The sequence below is a fragment of the Solanum pennellii genome, chromosome 4, assembly GCF_001406875.1.
Source record: "Solanum pennellii chromosome 4, SPENNV200".
Classification (NCBI taxonomy): domain Eukaryota; kingdom Viridiplantae; phylum Streptophyta; class Magnoliopsida; order Solanales; family Solanaceae; genus Solanum; species Solanum pennellii.
Genome location: NC_028640.1, coordinates 35,668,076 through 35,691,473, shown reverse-complemented (window position 1 = coordinate 35,691,473; position 23,398 = coordinate 35,668,076). Strand labels below are relative to the sequence as shown.

Sequence of the window (23,398 nt, the reverse complement as noted above, 5' to 3'; positions counted from 1 at the left end):
TTTGTTTATTCATTAAGTTGTTTTATTTTTTTTGCTATATTATCTTGCTTGTATTTCATAATATTTAATTATTTTAAACTTGAACATAAATTCAGAAAGAAATAGTGGTAAAAGACCAATGTCAAAAAGAAAAAATAGTAGGGTAGGAGGAAGTAGTTCAAATTCTTAAATTTTACTGCCTAGATTTAGAGTTAATACTAATTATTATACTCATTTTTTATGAAACTTCTTTTATGTCACAAGGACCTATCGAATTTAATTTCAAAAATGAAGCAGATCATGAGACTTTAAATAGATGTTTTACTAATTTTGAGGAATAATTAGATGAGGAAGTAGAAATAAATGAGGAAGATGATGAGACCCCTACCCCTACTAGTCCGACTATCAAATTACCAGAACAAGATGAAGTTCCCCCTTTACCTACTTTTTGAAAGATCGTTGTACGTGTTAAAAGATCTTTAGTATGTAAATTTTTGGTACAAATGAGGAAAACACTATTGTTACTTGCACGAAATGTAAATTGATCATGAAACCTATAACTAGGGGTACAAAAGGGGGAACGGGACGACTAAGAACATATTTGAGAAAGTGTAATAAAGAATTTGCTCGCCTAGATGATATAGAAAGGATTATTAGAAATGGAATACCCATACCTGAAAATTCTATGGGACTTGGAGATACTAAAATGGTTCAAAGTGAATTAAATATGAATAACCCGGCTGACCGAAGCACACACCGCTCACATAATAAAGAAAAATATCGTAGAGAATTAGCCAAAATGGTTGTTGTTTGTGATTTGATTTTTTCATTTCCTTCACATCCTGATATTGTTATTATATTCGGGAATCGTATAACCCAGATTATGAAGGTATTCCAAGAAGTAAAATTAAAACTGATCTTTTTAAATATAAAAAAAATTGTCATTTTCTTCATTGTTTATTTATTTATTATGATGGTAGATTATCTATTACTTCTGATATGATAAGTAGTCCTAATGGTAATGATTATTTTACAATTAATGTTCATTGGAGTGACCATGAATGGAAGATGCGAAAACGAATATTAGGGTATAAATATGTTGAAGAAACTAAAACCAATTCTTATATAGCAACAAAAATAAGCTCTATTTTACAATTTTATGGAATATTGTGATAAAATAATGAGTGTCATTTTAGATAATACTTCTAATAATTAAACGCAATTAATTATTCAAAATGTAGACTTTGTTCAATTGATAATGATTCTTTTCATATTAAGTGTGTCACACTTGTGTATAATTTGATAGTAAAAGATGATATTTATCAATTTGAAATTTCTTGTGAAAAAATTAGACTTGCTTGTAATTGGATTTTAAAGTTAAAATAAAAGCTAGAATTACAAAATTTAAAAAGCGTTGTAAAGAATGTAGACTTGCATATAGAAAAGTTCCACAAGAAGTATGCACTAAATGAAATTCTTTATTTGAAAAGCTTGAAGTTGTTTATATTTATCAAGAGATGGTACAATTAGTTTTTAATATTGATAATGCGGAGCCGAATTTAAGAATTGGCTATGAAGATTGGGAAAATACCAAAGAACTTATTGAATTTGTAAGTGTTTTTTAGAAAGCAACAAATGTTGCTTCTGGTCAATATTATCAAACTATTTCTTTCGTTTTAGTAAACATTTGTGCTACTTCATTTGAATTTCCAAATATAGAGGAAAAGATCGGTTTAAAGATTCACTTGCTTTTATGATTGAAAATTTCAAAAAATATATTTTTCCTATTCCTCAATTTTATGTAACTGCTACTACTTTCAATCCAAATTACAAATTAAAAGGTGTTGAAATAATGGTTGAAAATATTTACACAAATTTAGAAATTAAAGATGATGAACTCCTAGTGTTGAAGATTGTAAAGTAGCATTTATACAAAAGTTAAAGAGATATAATACATATAAGCTATCGAAAAAAGTATTCCGATAGTTGAACCTCCATCTTGTAAGCCTACAAGTGATGATATGGATGATTGGATGGATGATTATCTTGAGCTTGAACCCTCTATTAATAATGATTTTGATTTATATTTCAATCAGGCACGGGAAAAGATTAGGCATGAAGAAGGACAACTTCAAGCTGAAATATTAGTATGGTGAAAGAATCGTGAAAATCAATTTTGGTCCCTTGCTAAGATAATTCGAGTTGTGCTAGCGATTCAAGCATCATCAGTCGCTTTGGAGCAAGCCTTTAGTGCGGCGAGATTTATGATTGGAGATCATCAATATCTATTAGCAAAGGATACTTTGAAAATATCGGTGTTGTTTTGAGATTGGGTCAATGCCAAAAGAGAAATACCATACTATCACAATTAAGTAGCCAAGTAGAAGACGAAAGATGAAATATTTAGTGAAGAAGAATGACAAATACAAGTTCCAAAAAATGTTTCTTTTGAAAGGATACAAAAGTTAGAAAAATATGTTAATTTTTTTAAATTGTTAGTAAATAATTAATATTCAATATCTAGATTATGTAATCTTCTACTCTTTCTAATATTTGTATTGTACATTTATTTATTTGAATAAATGTACGACTATTCGCCTTGATTTTCTTTTAAAATAGTCTCTTATATTTAATTAAAGTCATTTTAGAAATTTAATTTTAACTATTTTAATATTAGTTTAAACTGTAACATAAAATTGAATTAAGGTTTAAACTTTAAATTCAATATAAACTTTAAACTTTAAAGTCAATTTTAAACTTTGATTTCAATATAAACTTTAAACTTTAAAGTTCAAAGTTTAACATTAATTCAATTGAAACTTCAAAATTTACTTTAAAGTTTTTAAAGTTTTAAATTGAAGTGTTTTAACAATATAATATTATTAATTAATAATATAATATTATATAATAACTAAAGTTAATAAAAAATAAAAAAAATCATCGATACAAAATGATCCGGTAAGAACCGACTTCGGTTCGGTCCAAACCGGTTCCTATCCGGTAACTAAGGGACCGAGCGAAACCTTTGAAAATTTCTGGTAAAACCGATTCTGATAAATAAATCAAATAACGAGGATCGATTCTGGTAAAATCGATCTTCTTGATCCGCTCCTTTACAATTACTAGCCTTACTTGGAACCATTTTCATGCCTTGTTTCTAGAGAAGTATGTACCTAGGACCTTGAGAGATCACAAGAAGGATGAGTTTATGACCTTAGCAAGGTGGTATGTCTGTAGCTGCTTATGATGTCAAGTTTCATGCTTTGTCCCGATATGCTACCTAGTTGGTCACTACTAAAGAGGGGAGGATCCAACTATTTATTAGAGGTTTGAATTATGAGTTGTAAGTACTGTCTGTCCACATGACTTCTCCCGAGAAGAATTTTAATGAAGTAACAAATTATGTCAAGAAAGTGGAGGGGTGAAGCTAGATGGTCAAGCCAAGGCATTGGCTAAAAGGGTCGAGAATTTCGATAATCTTTAAGGATTATATTCTAGAGAATTCGGGAAAACAATGCTCACAGCCAAGACAATTCAGTCCGACATGCCCGCCTCTAGAGGTATCTATTCGGGGACTCCATCTAATAATTTTCAGGATAATTAGAGTATTGTGCATGTGACGGGTAGCAGACCATCTGATGACCGTGCTTGTTATAATTGTGGGGAACTTGGACACATGAGGAGAGATTGTCCGTACCAATGTGTGTTTGAGTCTGGGCAACAACCTTCTCAAGCAATGGTACCCGCGAAAAATGGTAATATGATAGAGGACGTCCACAAGGTGGGCTAGGAGGTAACCAGTAAGGTTGTGAAGGTAGAGGAATTGGTAACAGAGGTAGAGCTAATGCGCAACCAGGCAGGGAGGTGTCTCATGTTGATGATAGAGCTCTGTGTAATGCTTTTTCGGCAAAAATAAGGCGGAGGCATCTGATGCGGTGATCACATATGTTATTCTTGTTTGTGACCAGATTGCTAATGTGTTATTTGTTCCAGGATCCACTTTTTCTTATGTGTCTTTGAGATTTGCCTCTGAATTTGAGATGTTGTATGATGTCCTTGATGCCCCTATATGTGTTTCCACCCCTCTTAGAGATTCAGTTATAATCACTCATGTCAATCCACGTGCTTGCTTATTTTGTTTATGGGATTATAGACTTGGCTTATTTGGTGATTCTGTATATTATTGACTTCGACATAATCTTAGGCATGACTTGGTTGTCCCCCTATTATGTTGTGCTTAATTATAATATTAAGTCTGTGACTATAGAAATTCTGGGAAGGGAAATATTAGAGTGGGAAGAGGTGTACAAGACTAAGCAAGCTAAGATTATATCCTTCATTTTGGCTAGTAATATTAGTAGAGCATGGTTGCTTGTCTTATTTGTCTCATGTTAGGGATGTGGAGATTGAGGCTCCATATATTGGGTCTATTCTTGTAGTGTCTGAGTTTAGTGAAGTATTTCACAACAACTTGTCTGGCATGTCACAACCGAAGAGCACCCCCTAGACGTAACCTGCCTCGTTGTCCTCGAAGAGGACTTAGACTAGCCCTTAGCATTCTTCATAACATATCATAGGTCAAAAATGTGGAAATTTAAAACTTTTACATATTGAAGTATACATAGACCTCTCACATATTATATATCGAGTTTACTTAGTCTCCTCGCATATGAAGCTTATATAGGCTTCTCGTTTAGTCAACAAAACAAACTTATAATGATTTAGTCTAAGAACACCATCTCACATTAAACCATCTAAAACGAAGTATTGGGCATAGCCCTTATACAAATTCATATTTGCCACATAGGTCTTATAACAAGTGTCTTCAAGAAAAGGAAAGAAATAAATGTCTTTAGACAATAGCAATACCACTAAGGTAGAACACGTGGCACCATCCTCGAACTAGAGGACCTATCAAAACTTGGGGAAAAGTCCAAGTCTTCTTGCAAAGAGACCTTGATACTTCAATGGCCCGAACCTACATTGTTTGGAAAAAGGAAAAGAATATGGGTTAGTACAACCACATTTACTAAGAATTGAAACATATGAAAGCAAAGCCATTTAAATCATGCTTAAAAGGACATTTAGTTCAACATGCTAAGTCACTTTTAAAAGCCTTTATGCACAATTAAGAACATATACAAGCCAAAAGACACAACCTTACTCAAGGCAAGTCCATATTCAACACAGAACCAACATCATGATAAAGTCAATCAACATGGATACTATCAACATAAGTCATATTAACATGAATGGCATCATATCAAGATCATATAAGCATGAATAACTCCAACATAATGTCATAGCAACAATTCATGTACATTAGTTCATAACATCACATCATAAAAGACCCTTACTCACAACCCTTTCTCAAGACTACAAGTGTAATGCTTATGTAAAGCCCCATAACCCCATATAATCAAGTAAAACAAGTAAAGGATCATAAGCAATGTCAACATTTCATATATCTTCATATCATGCATGTTCTTTACCATATATATCAAATTAGACCAATAACATGTTCATCAATGAAACTAACATCATATAGGATAATCAACATATAAAGTCATCATATACATTTCATTCATATCATAAGTACATAAGAACAATCTCCTAGGACTTCCCTCAAGGTCAACTTGTGTCATGTATAAGTAGAGTCCCATACCCTTACTTACACAAAGTAGAACCCTTTAAGTCACCCTAGTTAGTGTTCACTTCATTACTTTCGGGAACAATCGCCTTAACCGACAATAGACAATATGAGATAAACATAGAATCCGGTGTCATGAAACTCTACACCGAAAGAAGATGGTCTACTTGCCAAGGTAGGACCAAAACATAAACATAGCATTCTAGGTGGATCCACTAGCTAGTTTTCCTATGGAGGCAATATAGTTAACGAACTAGGATATATTCTTGAACCCACTACATGCCCATTAGAAATTGGAGTCCTCATCTCATGAGAACATTTGGTGAATCTCCTTCTATGGGGAGTCAACACCTCTCATTATCAAGTTCACTCGGTGCTAAGCTAAAGTCCCTTTATCAAATGTCTTTAAGTCATTCTTAATCATTATAGCTTAATATAGGTCATAGAAGACTAACCCCTTGTATATCATATCATTAGCTCATTAGGTATTGCATGAGAATGTCCTTTTATAACAACCCTTCACTTGTGAGATCAATACTTCATAATCATATCATAGTAAGGCACACAAGTGATTCACATTCAACCTAGTATCAACATACCCTTAACATGATCTCACAATTCACATAGTAAAGACATTTCATCATAATCATCATATCATCATCTTCTTAACTAATCACATATAATACTCCAATTGTTTACCATTATCAATTATATGAAATAAAGAACTCAAGATCACAAAGTCTTACCAATTTACCTCCATACTTCAAAATCCTTCTATCAATCCAATAAAATTCATCCATCAATCCACTTAATTACATCATATAATAGTAATTTATACAAGAACTAAGTCAATTGTATCATCACTAATCAATTCACCCTCAATTCATAACCTATGGTTAGGGGAAAATGGTCAAATCATGAATTCTTCCATAGAACTAGGTCAAAGACTAAGAAATACAACAATTAAAGAATATATAATAATAATCTATCAATAATAATCAAAAGAAACCAATATCAAATAAATTGGAAAGATCAATTTTGGAATTGGAAGAAAACCCAACGTTTAGACATTGTTGGAAATCAATTTTGAAAAGCCTCTTGGGAAAAGAGATCCCAAGAGTGAATAGATTACGTACCTTAAGATTCCTTAGAGTTTGATGGAGAAAAGATTAAGTCTTGAATCCGCAGTTCACCTTGAAGCTTGGTCTTCAATGGGGTCTTGAATAGAGAGAAAGTAGAGAGAAGTTGGAGGAATTTGGGTTTAGGAAATATGGGGTATTAGGTTAGTTTAATGAGGTTTAAGTCTTATATATTCTCTAAACTAACTTAATTAACCATCCCTTAATCATTAATTAATTACTTAACTAATTAACTAACCAACTCACTTAACTTAAAAACTTGGCAGTCAACTAGGTGTCAATTGATGAGGCCCTGACCAACAACCCGTGGTCCCATCGATGTCCCGTCCTGCACGAGCGTCATTTAGGACAGAGACTGGTCTTTTGGACCATCTTGTTCAATTGACTAAGTTTAAAACTACGAAGCCATTGACGGAGTGTCTATAAAACGACGGCTCGTCATTTTGCTCGTGGATGCACACTGTCAAATTGACAGTTTTGGGTTCAAATGGAAGAATCCTATCCAAGGACCCTTAGAGTGGTCCTTATGGAGTCGTACCCAGACGTTTCGATCCTAAACACACTTTTCTATATCTTTAACATATTTTTACCAATTTTTATTAAATATTGACTCTTAAAACCCCATGAAATATGCCAAGACTTAGTAGCACATATTCCACAATTCTCCGGACGTCATGGTCGTTTCTTAACATTTTGACTCTAACACTTACTAATTAGTTTCAACACATTATTTTAGGCCTATAAACATTGTTTCAAGTCTTAGTTCATCATGTGAGGCTCTATACTAAGTCATGGATTTTCAGAGTGTTACATGACATGCCTCCGGATAGAGACATAGTGTTTTGTATTGACTTAGAGCCTAGTACTCGCCCCATTTCTATTCCTCTGTATCGCTTGGCTTTGGTAGAATTGGGAGATCTTAAAGCTCGAATCCAAGAGCTCCTTAATAAAGGATTTATTTGTCCGGATGCTTCCCAATGGGGTTCTCCAATTTTGTTTGTTAAGAAAAAGGATTGTAGTATAAGGACATGCATGTATAGACTACCGGCAATTCAACAGAGTCACTGTTCGGAATAGGTACCCCTTTCCTAGATAAAAGATCTCTTTGATCAACTGCAAGGTGTAGATGTCTTCTCTAAGATTGATCTAAGATTCGGGTGTCATCAATCAAAAATTAGGCCTGAAGATGTACCTAAGACGACATTTAGAACTCATTATGGACAGTATGAATTTTTGGTGAAGTCGTTTGAAATAACTCATTATGGACAATATGAATTTTTGGTCAAGTCATTTGGATTGACTAATGCGCCTACAACTTTTATGAGCTTGATGAATGGGGTGTTCAAGCCATTCTTGATTCCTTTGTGATAATCTTTATTGATGACATTTTGGTCTATTCGAAGAGTGAGGAAGAACATGTCAACCATCTTCATATTGTTCTGGGTGTTCTTGGTAAACAAAGATTGTATGCAAAATTTTCTAAGTGTGTATTTGGGTTGACTTCCGTTGCATTTTTGGAGCATGTAGTTTCGAAGGAAGGGATAATGGTAGATCCTCAAAAGATTGAGGCGTCTAAAAATTGGGTTCGGCCTAGCTCTGTGACGGAAGTTAGGAGCTTTGTGGGGCTCGCCAGCTACTACCGTTGGTTTGTGAAGAATTTTGATTCTATTGCTACTCACTTGACTAACTTGACCAAGAAGGAGATACCATTTGTATGGACTAAAATGTGAGGAGAGCTTTCCAAAGCTTAAGATTCTCTTGACTAGCGCACATATCCTAGTATTACCGGTGAAAGATAAGGATTTTATAGTTTGTTGTGATGCTTCTCATTCCGGGTTGACGTTGTGTTAATGCAAGATAAGAATGTGATAGCCTATGCATCATGCTAATTGAACGTGCCTGAGAGAAATTATCCAACTCATGACTTGGAGTTGTCAGCGATAGTTTGATAACAAGTCCGGTTTTATTTTTAAGTGGGTTACCAATTCTGTAACAGTTTTAAAATTTTATTTAAACAATAATCCGATAATACTTAAGGATAAATTTTATAGGTTCATTATGATCTACTACTCAGGTTGGGCAAATATTGCAAAATGGAACTTGGTTTGATACTTATTCTAAATTGGTGGATTAATTCAATTTAAATATACAACTTGATTTCAGGCGCAAATTACTTGATTAAAAAAAAAAAACTATAGTGCTTAAAAGGGATAGTGAGTAAATTAATAATAAAAATTGAGATGGTACAAGCAAGTAAAAAAGGTTTGATCGTAGTTTTATTGGAAATTTGCTACTGATCGAAGTTCAAAATTTGAGTTATCTTTCTATTAACATTAGTTTAATATAACTTTTTTAAAGAAATCTTTTTGTCCTAAATATATTTGTGGCTTTATTGGAAGTTTGCTTTTGTTAGAAGTTCAAAATTTATCGTTAATTATTTAAAAATAATAACTTTAAATATTAAATATGTTGCTCATTTGATGTATCTAGTCTCACATTTAAAATATATTTGTAGCATCTTATTATTCATTACATACACATGTTTTTATAGAACTTTTATCATTCTAATGAACATATAAAAAATTATATGGAATCCACGTGCAATATATGTTTTCGAAAATTAATAAATTAAAATTGAGTAACTGATTTTCGTTCCTTTATATATTATACCCTCTCTCTATTATTTTATTACTATCAAATGACAGTTTATGTGATATTTATTATTGTCATATAAATATTATAATATGTTTAATAATATATATACAAGAATAAGGTGATGTGACACCTCTCTATGATTTTCAATTTTTATTTACATTTTTATTTTATTTTTATATTTTTCTTATTTAAATTAATTATTATATTATAAAATTACTTAATTTATTATAAATAAATATTTTATTGATGGAGGAACATTTACATCAAAGACTCGTTACAAATTTTTTTCTTTGTTTGTCTAACTTCTAATCATAAAAGGATAATAGTCTTTAATAGTTTAAGTCTTTTTTTCTCTTTAATATTTAATTTATTTACAAGGAGTTAATTACCCTGACTTACACCTCTTGGATTTCTACTTTTATTTATATTCATTATTTCTCATAATTTTCATATCTATAACTTCCAAAATTTAATTTGTAAATTTATGATGTCTATATTTAATTTAATTTCCTATATTTTGCTTCTATAAATTCATATTTGATTTCACAAAAATTCCAAGTATATATATATATATATATATATATATTATCATATAAGTCTGTAAATTAACTAACATATTATTAGAAAAAATACAAAAAAAGATAAGACATATTTTATTCTCAAGTCTCTTTTTATTTTTTTTACATCTTTTTATTATGAACTTGTCCCTATCATAATTTTGAATGAGTACTTCCTTTACTTCTCGTAAAATTATTTTCCTTACCAAATTGAATGGATATTTTCTTTACATGTAGAGATGTATTTTTCTTTATATTTTGCAAAATTATTTTTTCTTATCAGGTTGTCGAAATGATATTTTCTTTAACATTTTGTAGGAGTATCTTTTTATCTTATCGTGTGTTAGAAAGGGTATATTCCTTACTTTAGGTATATTTTCTAAATGCATTTTCTTATCATTAACTAACAAGATTACAATCTATTTTTATTAAGTAAGTGGCATCTGAATCGCTAATTGTTTATTCATTTTAGTTGTTTCTGATAAATTACTTGTTCATTTTAATATATAACGATTTTGCCTAATATATCATCAGTTAATTATTTTGAAAAAAGGTAAAATTTGTTGAATATCTTAAGTTTTTAATTAATCTATTTCATAATTAATATGGGTAAATGGTAAACTCATTATGTCAATCATTATTTGCTTAATAAGTATGTAAATTCAAAAGTGAATAGTAATTAGAGACAAATGGAATATATATTATATAAATAATCTCGAATTAGTGCAGTGCTCAGATACTATACTAGTATAATATTGAGGAGAAGGACTGGGTATGAAATATTGAAAGCTGAACTATAGAACCAAATCAATTTTTTTGTTGGTTCGGTAATTGGGTATTCGGTATGGTTTTTGGATTTGAATTTGGTATGAGACATTAATATCATTTGATATTTGGTTTTTTCGAATACCGAACTATTTACTTAACAAAAGTCTTATATCTACATGTCCATGACAAATTAGTATAAATCCAAAGAGAACGTTAAAAAATAAACATAAACAACCCAAAAGACATGTCTTTTAGTTTTATCAATCTGTTTTTCTTGATATCTTCTTACTTATTGATGTTTTTTATTATATCGTGTATCCACGTAAAAAAAAATGATTGAAAAATTAGTATGAAGTGTTTAAACCGAGTACAACTTCAATACGGTATTATTGAATACCATACCAAACAAAAATTTAATTTATCGATTATCAAATTAAAATTTAAAATTTTAATACTTCATCTGTCCGGTATTATTTGTCATGGTTTCTATTTTTAGAGTCAAACTATTAAAGCTTTGACTAACAATTTAAGATGTATTTTTTGATCATATTAATATGCAAAAAATTATAATTTATAGGTTTTTTATATAGTTTTAGAATATCTAATTTTTTGATTTAAAATATCGAATTAATGTGATCTAATTTACATCTGAAAATTAGTCAAATTGACATTTCATTAGCGCAACATGACGAACAATTCCGGAGGGAGTGAGTATTTGGTATCTATTTTTGACTATCAATTATTGAATTACTGAATTCAAAATTTGATAATCCTGAACCTAATACCAAATACTCACTCCTCAATTGGGTCAAACCCGCCTTAATCGGGGCAATTTACCTAGTATAAAATAGGCGCGCAGTGTGAATTTCAAATTGAAGCTCAACAGACGGTAGCAGTCAGGAAGAAGCAATTTTCTTGTATCCAAAGGTAAAATGGCAAAACCAAAAGCCCTTTTCAATTCAATACACTCTGTAATCATTTATTGGTTTCTCCTCATTCATTACTCGTACATTTTTCTTTATTGATTGAAATGTGATTACAATTCGATTGATTTTATGTTTGGTGAGGGTTTTCTTATTCGGATCGGATAGAAATCTCCAAAATCACCATAATAATCTGAATTTTTGGGGTTTTCTCTTAATTTGAATACAAGAACAGCTGATTTTGAGATTTCGTTATAATTGTAAGCTAGGTTAGGTTGTATCATAAACTGGGATAGAAGAAAGACCCAGAAGCTAATTTAGTACCATTTTGATTGATGAGACTTCTTCTGTGATTCTTTTTTGTTTCGAGTTTTGCTACTTTTAATGGCATTAGCTAAAGGAAACATGAATACAGTTGGTGATTGAAGATTCATCGCGGGCTTGTAGTTATACAGAGTACTAGTAAGATTGTTATATATCAGAAATTCTTGAAAATAGTCTCTATTTCTTTGCAAGGTAGGGGTAAGGTCTATGTACACTCTAACCGATCTAGACTCTACTTGTGGGATTACACTAAGTATGTTGTTGTTGTACTATCAGAAATTCATGGAAAGGTGAGTTCTGTTACTCAAGTTTTTATGTTGGAACTGTTCTTTTTCCTTTCTATTAATGAATAAATATTGACATTATTTTGTCCATTATGATATTATTCTCCCTCGAGTTGGCAAATTTTTTTTCAAGATGATATTTCATTTATTAATGTCATTGGTAGTCTGAGGGATGACAATTTTATTAAGTTTCGAGCTGATAGATGTTTACAGTGAGATGGTTAATTTGCTTCACTTGCATTTGGATAATTTTCTGTGGCATCAGGGAACCCTGATAATTATTTTTTCTGAAGGTGTTGGTGAATTGCTTGTATTTTGGGGAAATTTACTTTCTAAATCTCATGGAAGTTGTATTTGAAGAGGAGTATGCTGCCTTTGAGAATAAAGTGAAACGAAGCGTCTATATTGACGATCTTTCACCTTTGGCTAAGGAGTCTGTTACCAAAGCTGCACTTGATCAGTTCGGAAATGTGATTCAGGTCACGTTAATCCGAACCTACCTTGAACTAAAAGGGATGGGACGAGCTGCTTTAGTTGAGATGCAGGATGCAGATGAGGCAAGATCAATCATCTCTGAGATACGAAATTCCCCTTTCATGATCTCGGGCATGTCAAGACCTGTTAGGGCACGTCCTGCTGTAGTTGAGATGTTTGATGATCGCCCAAGAAAACCTGATAGGACGATAATGTGCAGCTGGTTGAAATCCAATGATCCTGATTTTGAAGTGGCCACGAAGATGAAGCGGATAGTTAGGAACCATGCAAAAGAAGCCAATTTTTTGCTCAAGGTGAATATTTGCTCATAAAATTGATTTCATGGTTATAAGACATTGTTGTCCTAAATAGTTCTTTCTCTTCACGTAGTGTCAATTGGAGGAGGAAGAACGACTAGCAAAAGAGCAGTCAGAGTCCTTGAACACAATCTACACTTAGTATGAACTCGTTCAACATGTCTTTAACAGTGGAACCACTACGCGATTGGAAAAGTGTTATAAAATGCGTAATGATGTTCGCCAGTAATCAACATTCTCATCCATAAATTTGTAAAGATATAAATATTCAACTGTTAAACCAAATGACACATTTTGCCTTTTGTAAAGGACTTAATTTTTAGGCGGTAGAAGAGCTTCTTGTCTGCTGTCATTCATGTGCTCTTGAATTGTAATTGTTAGCCTAAAATGTACTACTCTACATGATATCTTGCGACCCTGCAGACAATTTGAAGGATTTAAACTCAGAGATTCATTGCATAATTATATATACCTTCTTGTTATAGGGTCAAGTGCTATTACCACCAATTGCCTAAGTGGTTTCTTACAAGATCACTATGGAGTCTTGTATTGTTTTTCACAACAACTACACTCTTTATCTAAGGAACTCTTTTCTTGTGTTGTTCTTGGATGACCCCAAGTCCTTCCTTTTATAGGACAAGGTTAAGACTTGTAACTCTTATTCATCAAGAGTTACATCACCCCTTATCCTATTACTCCCACTCCATTCAAGAATACACAACTCTTCTTCTTTTACTATAGGGAGTTACTTAGTGGAGTTGTAACTTCATGAATGAAGCAAGTTACTAGTCAACCCCAAACTTTTCTATATACATATGTTACGACTTCTTTTAACCCTCTTTCCATGTCCAATTTTCATATGCCTCGTGTCCACACTTGTGATGCTAACTAAAATAGGTTTCATAATGGACTGGTCTCAGACACAAACATAATGTGTATATATCTGACATGATCTCCCTTTTGCCCATATATCATTAAGATAAGGATTAATTGCTTTCCTAGCATTACTTCTTCAAGTCGTATTTTCATAACCTTTAGATTCACACTAAAGTAGCATACACTAACCCATCACCTCATGATATTGTCAAACTCAAAAGGGCACTAGAAAAAAATAATTCAAGGTCTCACATAAAAGTGAAGTAGGGTGTATTCACTAACCTTTTAATTTTCGGTAATGAAGCACATGCAGTATGAAATGCAAGTTACCGTGTGCCTCTGAATCCATTAGAGTGTAATTCCATTTTCATTTCTTTACACCATACAAATATTGGTCCAAGTAAATCATTTACTTGACCTGAGTTCTACCACTCTATTGTACTTTTAGAGGAGATCTTACATCTGGCTATAAGTATTTGGGTACTGGGAATCCATAATCTCGATCCTTTTTTTGACATTTCTCTTGGATCTCATCCTTGTCTTTTACTAGGGCGACTTTTCAAATAATATGTTCTTTATCGAAGGTGCAACATATATTAGCTATCCTTTTTTAGCATTAAGAAACACAAATGTCTCATACTAGCTCGCTTTCCATAAGTGCCCAAGGCGGTTGTTCATGTGAGGAAGCCAACCTTATTAACTTGTACGACATACTCTAATGTTGTGAATTGCTAATCAATAATAATGTATGAAATAACCATAAAATTATTAAAATGATATCCATACATTATGATCAATATGTTCAAATAAGGAAATGTATCATTTTACATCCCACCCAAGCCTAGAGATTTCACTTGTTTAACAAAGACATATCTAGATGTTGACTTTGTTAAGTGATCTGCTACCATCTTGTGCCTATAATGTAATGTCAAGCAATTTCGTTACGTGTCATGATGTCTCTAACAAAATTATACTTTGTATCTTTGTGCTTAGTCTTACTATGATACTTAGGGTCTTTAGTATATGCCATTGTTGCTTGGCTATCACAAATAAATTGCACTTCATCCATTGGCCTGCCAATGACCCCTAAGTGTTCCATGAACCTTTTTAGCCATACAACTATTTGTACTGCTGTAGAGCATGCAATGAACTCTGCTTACATAGTTGCTAGAGCTATACATATTTGTTTTTTGCTACTCCATCAAATGGTACCATTGTTAAGAGAAAAAACATAACTAGATGGACTTTTTTACATCCAAGTCTCCATGCCAGTCAATATCAGAGTAGTCCATCAACTATAAGTCACTTCCTTGTTAACATAATTTGTAATCAACAATGCCCTTAAGTATCTCAAGATTCTTTTAACAACTTTTGAATGTATTTGTCTTGGATTGGATGGATAATGAACTAAAAAGACCCACCCACTGCATAACAAATATTGGAATGTGTACACAACATTGCATACATTAAATTCTCAATTGCACTTGAATATGAGACCCTCTTCATGACGTCTTTTTCACTTTGAGTTTTGGGACATTTTTAAGGCTCAAATTTTCACCTTTAGCTACAAAAAAGTGTCTATTGATTTAAAGTCTTTCATCCTGGATCGTTCAAGAATTCTTTCAATGTATGATTCTTGTGATAAATCTATTAAATGCTTAGAGGACATTTAACTCCAAGAATGAATTTTTCTTATCCTATGTCCTTTATTTCAAAATTTAGGGACAACCAACCTTCTATAGCCTTTACAAAAGTAAGACTATTTCCAGCTAATAGTATATCATCCACATAAAGGGATAATACCACAAAATCAGTTTCAGACCGCTTCATATACACACAATGGCCTTCATTGATCATATTAAAATCATAAGACGTAACAGTGAGATGAAATTTTAAGTACCATTGCCTAGATGATTGTTTAAGTTCATAAATAGAGTTCTTGAGCTTGTAAATTATGCTCTCTTGACCATTTTGGATAAAACCTCATGGTTGTTCCATATAAATTTCTTCATCTTGTTCCCCATTGAGAAATGCAGTCTTTACATCCATTTGATGTAACTCCAAGTTCATACTTGCAACTATAGCTAAAATCAGTCTAATAAAGCTAAATCTCACAACTGGAGAGAAAGTATTTTCATAAACGATGCCCTCTTATTGTGTGTATCCCTTAGCCACCAAATGAACTTTGTCGCGTTCAATTACACCATCCATCTTTCTTTTAATTTTGAAAACTCATTTATTCCCAACTTCCTTTCGACTTGGCGGAAGATCAACAAAATCCCAGACATGATTTATCCTCATGGACTCCATTTCCTCTTTTATTGCTTATATCGACTTATCCTTAATATGTACTGAAAAAGTCTCTTGAACTGAAGTAGACTCTTAATCATCTTGCGGAATAACTATTAATGTTTTCCCTTCAATATGAAATTGACGTCGGGGAATAGTTTCTCGTGTACTATTCCGCAGATGTGTCTCTTGTGGAATATTCTCTAAATGAGTAATTCTTCCACTTAGATCAGCAATAGCAGGTACATATTTCTATCAATATCACCCTTAGCAGGAAATTCAGTCTCTTAAAATGTGGTATCCCATGACTCAATCTCTGTTATACTTCCATCTTCATTTTCTCACATGAAGATATAACTTTTGATTGCTTTGAATACCCAAAGAAGATGTAGTTTTTTCCCCTACGACCTAACTTCCCATATTTATGAGAAGAATCATGCGTATGCGGCAGATCCAGGGTCACAAGATATTTAAGTCAAATTTTCTATCCGTCCATAATTCATAAGATGTGGAAGCAACAGACTTAGAGTGCACACGGTTAAACACAAAAGCTGCAGACATCAATGCGTCTCCCTAAAAGGAAATTGGCAAGTTAACATGCACCATCATAGACCTAACAATTCATGCAAAGTTCTATTTCTTTACTCAGCTACTCATTTTTTGTTGAGGAGTATATGAATTGTTACTTGTCTTACAATTCCTTTTTCATCAAATAGATCCTTAAATTGATCTGATAATACGCCCACGATCAGTTCTTAAAGGTTTTATTCTTAAGTTTAATTGATTCTCCATCAAACTTATAACTTGTCTAAAGCATTTTGATTCTTCTGACTTATGGGATATCAAATAAACATGATCGTGATGAGTATAATCATCTATAAATGTTATGAAATATGAGGCTTCATGCCTCGCCCTAACATTCATAGGACCATATATATCTAAATTGATGAGTTGCAATGGAAACTCAGTTCTAGGTCCCTCTCCAAATGGTTTTCTAGTCATTTTTCCTGCTAGACAATGTTCACATATTGACATTTTAAAGGATCCCAACAATCCTTCTTTTGTCAATCTATTTATTCTTTCAAAGCCTATATGTCTAAGTCTAGCATGCCAAATATTTATATCTAAAATTGGAGTTGTTGTTAAAGCAAAACAACCATGATTATTAGATATATAATTAAAACCACAAATTGTGTCCAACACAATAAAACCATTAAAAATGTAACCACAATCATAATATTCAGTCCATAAATAATGTCAACAAGATAATTGTGAAAATTCACAATGAAATTTAATTTAAGAAGAGAAACAACTGAAACTAAATTCCTCTTAATGGTTGGATCATATAAGACATTATGTAGGAGAATGATTTGTCCACCTTGCAACTCTAGTTGCATGTTCTGCTACTTTCACTAAAATTGATGCATTGTTTCCTACATAAAAGTCATCTGGAAGAAAGTACAATATTCAAAAAATGATTCTCTGTCTCTAGATATATGGTCTGTGGCTCTTTATTCTGCTTCGGGCAATCGCTTGCAAAATGACCCACTTTGTGACAATAATAACACTCCACTTTGGTCACATCAATCTTTTTAGCATCACGTTTTCTTCTCTTCTTAAATTAAGATTTATACTTCTAATTTGACTTGTCAGACCCCTTTTTCTTCCTTGCTTTCTTGTTCTTGTTTTTTTGCTTAGGATTAGAAGTCCCAGCAGATGCATCTAGAAAAGATTGATCATTTGCTTTAGAAGTGTCATGACGCTCATCTTTAAGAACAAGAAGGTGATCAATGTCCTCAAAAGACTTGATTCTTTCATTGTGGGTCATATGAATTTTCATATATTTCCAACTAGCAGGAAGAAATTTTATAACATCTTGCACTTGTTCTTCATCAAGAAAATTATGACCTGCTGATTTTAGTTCTCGTATCATATTTTACATCTCTCTTCAATGTTGTCTTATCGATAACTTGGGGCGCAGTCTATAGGTGTCAAATTTAATGGCCAGCTTCCTAAGTTTTGTAGCAAAAGTACCACCAAACTTATCTTTCAGTACTATCCAGATGGCTTCGGCCATTAGATAAGATTTGAACTCACACAAAAGATCATCAATCATTTTACTCAGTAACAGTATGAGATCAATGCTATTTTTCTTCTTCTAGACTTGAAAAGTCTCAAGATTTCTCTCATGTTGGTGGGTTTCTTCACCCACCGACTTAACTATCACATGGTTTAGGGTGTCCAAAACCTTTAACTGTTCAATAATGTCAATCTTACGATGGCAAATTTCATAATTATCACCATTTAATTTTTCATTCTTATTCTTTTTATCAATGATAGTCTTTGAAGACATTTTTTATAATTATGTACGAACATAGAAGATATAGCACAAATAAGCACAAACCACAATTTTTTTATTTGCCCAAATTAATATTGTCCAGCCATGTTCAAAAGTTCACGCAGTTGTTTAATTAAGGTATCAACAAATTAGGAGATAGTTGGGTAACGTGTGAGTTTTACTTACGTGCAAACACTAATATGTTGTGTTGAGATAGCTAATACATTGGATAGTTGGGTAGTTTGCTATTTATTTTTTCTATATATATGTACTGAACAGAGGAATAAATACAGGAAACATTCAGCACCTCTCTTTTATGTATTTATTTTGCATTTTTCAGTTTTGAGAATCAACTATTATATGGCTGTAACTCGAAGAAGAAGATCCAAGTTCAAATTTTGCAGAAATAACCTTTTTTACATTTTAATTTTTAGCCTTTTCCAACTTCTCTTGCAACTCAAAATCCTTATATTGATAAACCTAAGAAGCTTTTTGAGGAGTAAAGTATCTGACCAAATTCTTTTCTTGCTAAATGGATCTCTAATCTTAGTAGCAATTTTCCTGATTTTGTTTTTCGAGCTATAGGAGGCAATTTTTCAGAAGATTCATCAAAACTCAACATGCTTCTGTTTTTTTAGTGAAATACGAGTCTTTACCTTCGATCGAGGTCTAACAATCCACTATTAATGACGAATCTCCAAATTTTGTAGCAATACCCTTTTCTCAATTTTTTTCGAACCCTAGGAGGAGGCAATTTACCTGAAAAATGATTAAAAAAAAATATAATGGATTTTTGCTGTTTAGTAAAAAAGATTGAATCTTTACCCTTTTTTGAATAATTTCATAAACAATAATCTTTGGTCCTTCCTATTTTTTCAGCATCTGAAGATGATTCTGTAGCATCTGGGTCTAAAATTTTTACTCTTATTTTCATTTGATCTTCAATTGCTTCTTTATTTTCATCAATAAAATTTTCATCTATTTTGGATTGGTATAATACGTAAATATGCCCTTTAACTTAGCTTCAAATTACATTTATACCCTTCAACTTTGGGTGTACACAAGTAGACACTTTAACTTATATAAAGTTGAACAAATTGACACATATGTCCTACATGACATCCTACATGTCATTTTTCGTCCTACATGGTGTCCTACGTGTATTGTATCACATAGGGCTCATATGTCTATTTTGTTCAAGTTTATACAAGTTTAAGTGTCTACTTATGCATACCCAAAGTTGAAGAGGGCATAAATGTGAAGTAAAGTCAAGTTAAAGGGCACATTTATGCCTTTTGAATTTCACGGTGAAGAAAGTGAAAAAAACTAGTGATTTTTTTCGATAGTGAAGATCAATTATGATAAAGTAAAATGTTGCAAATGTATGAAGTTTTTATGGAGTAAAGAGACGTTTTTTTATTCAGAGGAAGAAGATGAAGAAAATTTGATTTGGGGATTTAATTTGTCATGGTTTTGTTTTGTGGGTTGAATTTGAATTTGGGTCAAATAGATAAAATTGAGTAACTTCAATTGAAATTGGATAATTTTGATCAATTTGGGGTTTTCCATCCAATTGAGGGTACAAGCGACAAGTTTAATAACGGTAGGAGTAAAAGTAACTTCGTTTTGATGGTAACTCGGTAAGGGCATAATCAACTATTAAAAAAATTGAGGAATATTCTTAATATTTTCCCTTTAATCTATATCTATATATAAAGCTGAATAAGAAATTGATGTGACACCTCTCAGAAACCAAGATTCTATATATCTGTTTTCTCAAACTTTTAATTTTCATCACACTAAATATAATATGATTTAATATTACATTCAATATATTAAACATTAATTGCATTGCAAGAATAGAAAGAAAATCACGAAGATAAAAGGTTTAATTACAATTTTATTATAATTAAGAAAAGAGAAAGATTACAATAAACGTTAATTACAGTTTTACTATAATTAAGGAAAGAGAAAGATTAATTCAACATTCTATAATCACATTTAATTTTCTAAATATTAATCGGAAAAGGATATAAAATATCCTCGAAGTATTGAGAATGGTACAAAATTACTCTCCATTCACCTATAAGCTCCAAATACCCTTTTCATCTACCTATAAGCTCCAAAACACCTTTTTCATCCACCTTTGAGTTCAAAATTGACGATAACGGTTTCAAATTTAAACTATTTAAATATTTTAATAAAAAACCTTGACGCTCAACTATTAGATATAATTTAATTTACTAATATTATTTATAAATCAATCCACTATTCACCCATTACTAATTAAGCCCACCCAATTAACAAACCATTTCTAATATCAAAATCACCCTAAACACTACTAAAGTACGACAAAATTACCGATTTCTGAAAATGACATTCAAAATTATTGAGTCCGGATTGAAGCCTCAATTAAATTTAGTTTGAGTCGCTTATTTAGGAGGACACTTTCAATATGATTTTATTTCAAGCTTGAATTCAAAATTTATGATTAAAGGTAAAGATGTAGCACCTCTCGAATTAATTCATGCACGTTTAAATATAATTTTATAAATATTTATTATTTATTTTAAATATAAAAACTTTAATATATTCATTTTTAAAAAAGTTATCAATTAAGTAAGATCACATAATTGAGGCGAATGAATAACTAAGATGGACATAGTCAGACTTTTAAGTTTATCGGTAATTTTTATTTAGACACTTGAATTATAATTTTGATTAAGGACTTGAATGTATGATAATGTACTTCTATAGACATTTTCGCCTCAAATTTTTAGAAACACTCATTTGTAGTAGTTTTCTTGTTGTGCATTAGTAATGGAGCGGATTTATCAATTGGGTGTGATTTAATTAGTAATGGGTGAGTAGTAGATTGGTTAATAAATTATATTAATAAGTTAAATTATAACAAATAGTTGAGTGTCGTGTATTAAAAAATATTTAAATAGTTTAAATTTAAAATCTTTAAATAAGTGGTTAATTTTGAAACCAAAGGTGGATGAAAAGGGTATTTTGGAGCGAATAGATGAATGAGAAGGATATTTTGGAACCAATAGCTGGATAGATGGTAATTTTGTACCACTACTGATACTTTAACGGTATTTTAGACCCTTTTCCAAATATTAATTGTATAGTTGGAAACAGAAAAAAGATCCCATTTTCGAAAAAAGTATATTCTGATATCCTAATCTGAAATTTGGCATTTTCTATAATATTAAAAGTTATAAATTTTATTTAGAATAATTACGTATTTATGGGATGAAATAATGAAATCATTTGCAAATTTTAGAATTAACATAATGATTAAAAATATTGTGAGTATATAAAGAGAATCACCATTTATGGAAAATAAAAAATTAATTGCAATATATATTTTTATCTATTTTTTTAAACCCTCTACATTTCTTTATCTATTTTTTTTCCTTTTTTTTAAAAAAAAACCCTTATCTTTCTTTTCTTTCTTTCATGTTCTTTCGAGAAAATAAGAGTACAAACTTTTTTTTTTTTATTATAGTCATTGATATTATTCTAGTCATTTATATTATTCTTATATTTCCATCTTCAATTTCATTAAATCCCTCTTTATTCTATTTGTGTATAAGCTGATTATCATTTCATATTCTTCAATAATGTTATTTATTAAGATTAATTTAAAGTTATTATAATATTCTTTTATATACGATAGCAAAAGGAATTCCAATTCAAATCCAGCCATGATTTTTTTTACAATTTTCTTTTCTAGCTTTTCAATATTGCTATTAGAAAATAATATTTTGGAGAGACATAAGGTGATCTTTAACCTCCTTACTATTTTTATGTTTATACTATTGTGAAAATAATTATTTTTCATTTCATTTAAATTATATAATCAACAAAATATGATGATTATATTGTATCTAACAATAAACATTGAGGCATCTTTCATACTGTCGAATAATTGTTTCAGCAAATTGAGATTTACATTTTTTTTTTAAATAGAGCTGTCCATATGGGTTAACCCACCACATTCGGGCTAATTCATACAGACTTTGACATTTTACGGGCCAGGTCCGCTAGTCCATTTTTGCCGTGGGCTAAAAAATGATCAGTCCAACCCAAAGTACGTGGGTTACAGGCTTGCCAGACCAACCCACTTTTTATAAAAAAAAAATTTTATAATTATTAAATTAAATTATAAATTATAATTTAAAATATTATCATACATATGGACAAAACAATATTACATGATGTTAATGTTACTACTTGTTAATCAAATCCACAAATAAAATTATCTTTATAACAATTATTAAGTTTTTTTCAAGTAAAAGTACAAGTATATAAATAGAAATATTAACCTAATTATTTTGAGTTTAGACTCTCTTTAATTTTAAATTTTAATATTATATTATATTTTTAATCAATTCTTATTGGCCCACGGGCCGATATTTCCTATATTTATCAAGTCCATCAAATCAATAGACTTATTCCGGCTGGGCTAAAAAACCTATTTCTTAAATGGGCTCCAAAAATCTTAGTCCAACCCTATTAAATCTCGGGTTAGGCCAGGTCGGCCCAACGGGCCTAACCCATATTGACGACTCTGGAGGTGTTTGACCTTGATCAGATAACCCACTAAGGTAAGCAAGAACCTGATTTATCATCTCTGGGGTAGGTTGGGGTGGTAGTTCCTCATTCTGCACTTGCTCAGTTTCCCCTTCCTCACCCTCTCTTACTACTTCCTCAGTCGGTGGAGGAGTCACCGCCCTAGTACTAGATGGGACGGGTGCTTGTCCTCTTCCCCTAGAGGACGTCCTCCCACGACCTCTACCACGGCCTCTTGCCG

The 23,398-nt window shown here is 31.5% G+C and overlaps 1 protein-coding gene and 1 pseudogene across 1 annotated transcript; one reads left to right on the top strand and one right to left on the bottom strand.

Annotated features, from left to right (window-relative positions):
* Window positions 1-11,526: 11,526 nt before the first annotated feature.
* LOC107017371 lies at window positions 11,527-13,516 on the top strand. The gene is made up of 3 exons (XM_015217614.2): window positions 11,527-11,675; window positions 12,573-13,067; window positions 13,144-13,516. The coding sequence occupies exons 2-3, from the start codon at window positions 12,621-12,623 to the stop codon at window positions 13,210-13,212; spliced, it is 516 nt and encodes a 171-aa protein (XP_015073100.1). The 5' UTR covers window positions 11,527-11,675; window positions 12,573-12,620; the 3' UTR covers window positions 13,213-13,516.
* A 5,360-nt stretch (window positions 13,517-18,876) lies between these two features.
* On the bottom strand, window positions 18,877-19,707 carry LOC107016684 (annotated as a pseudogene).
* Between the last annotated feature and the right edge of the window lie 3,691 nt (window positions 19,708-23,398).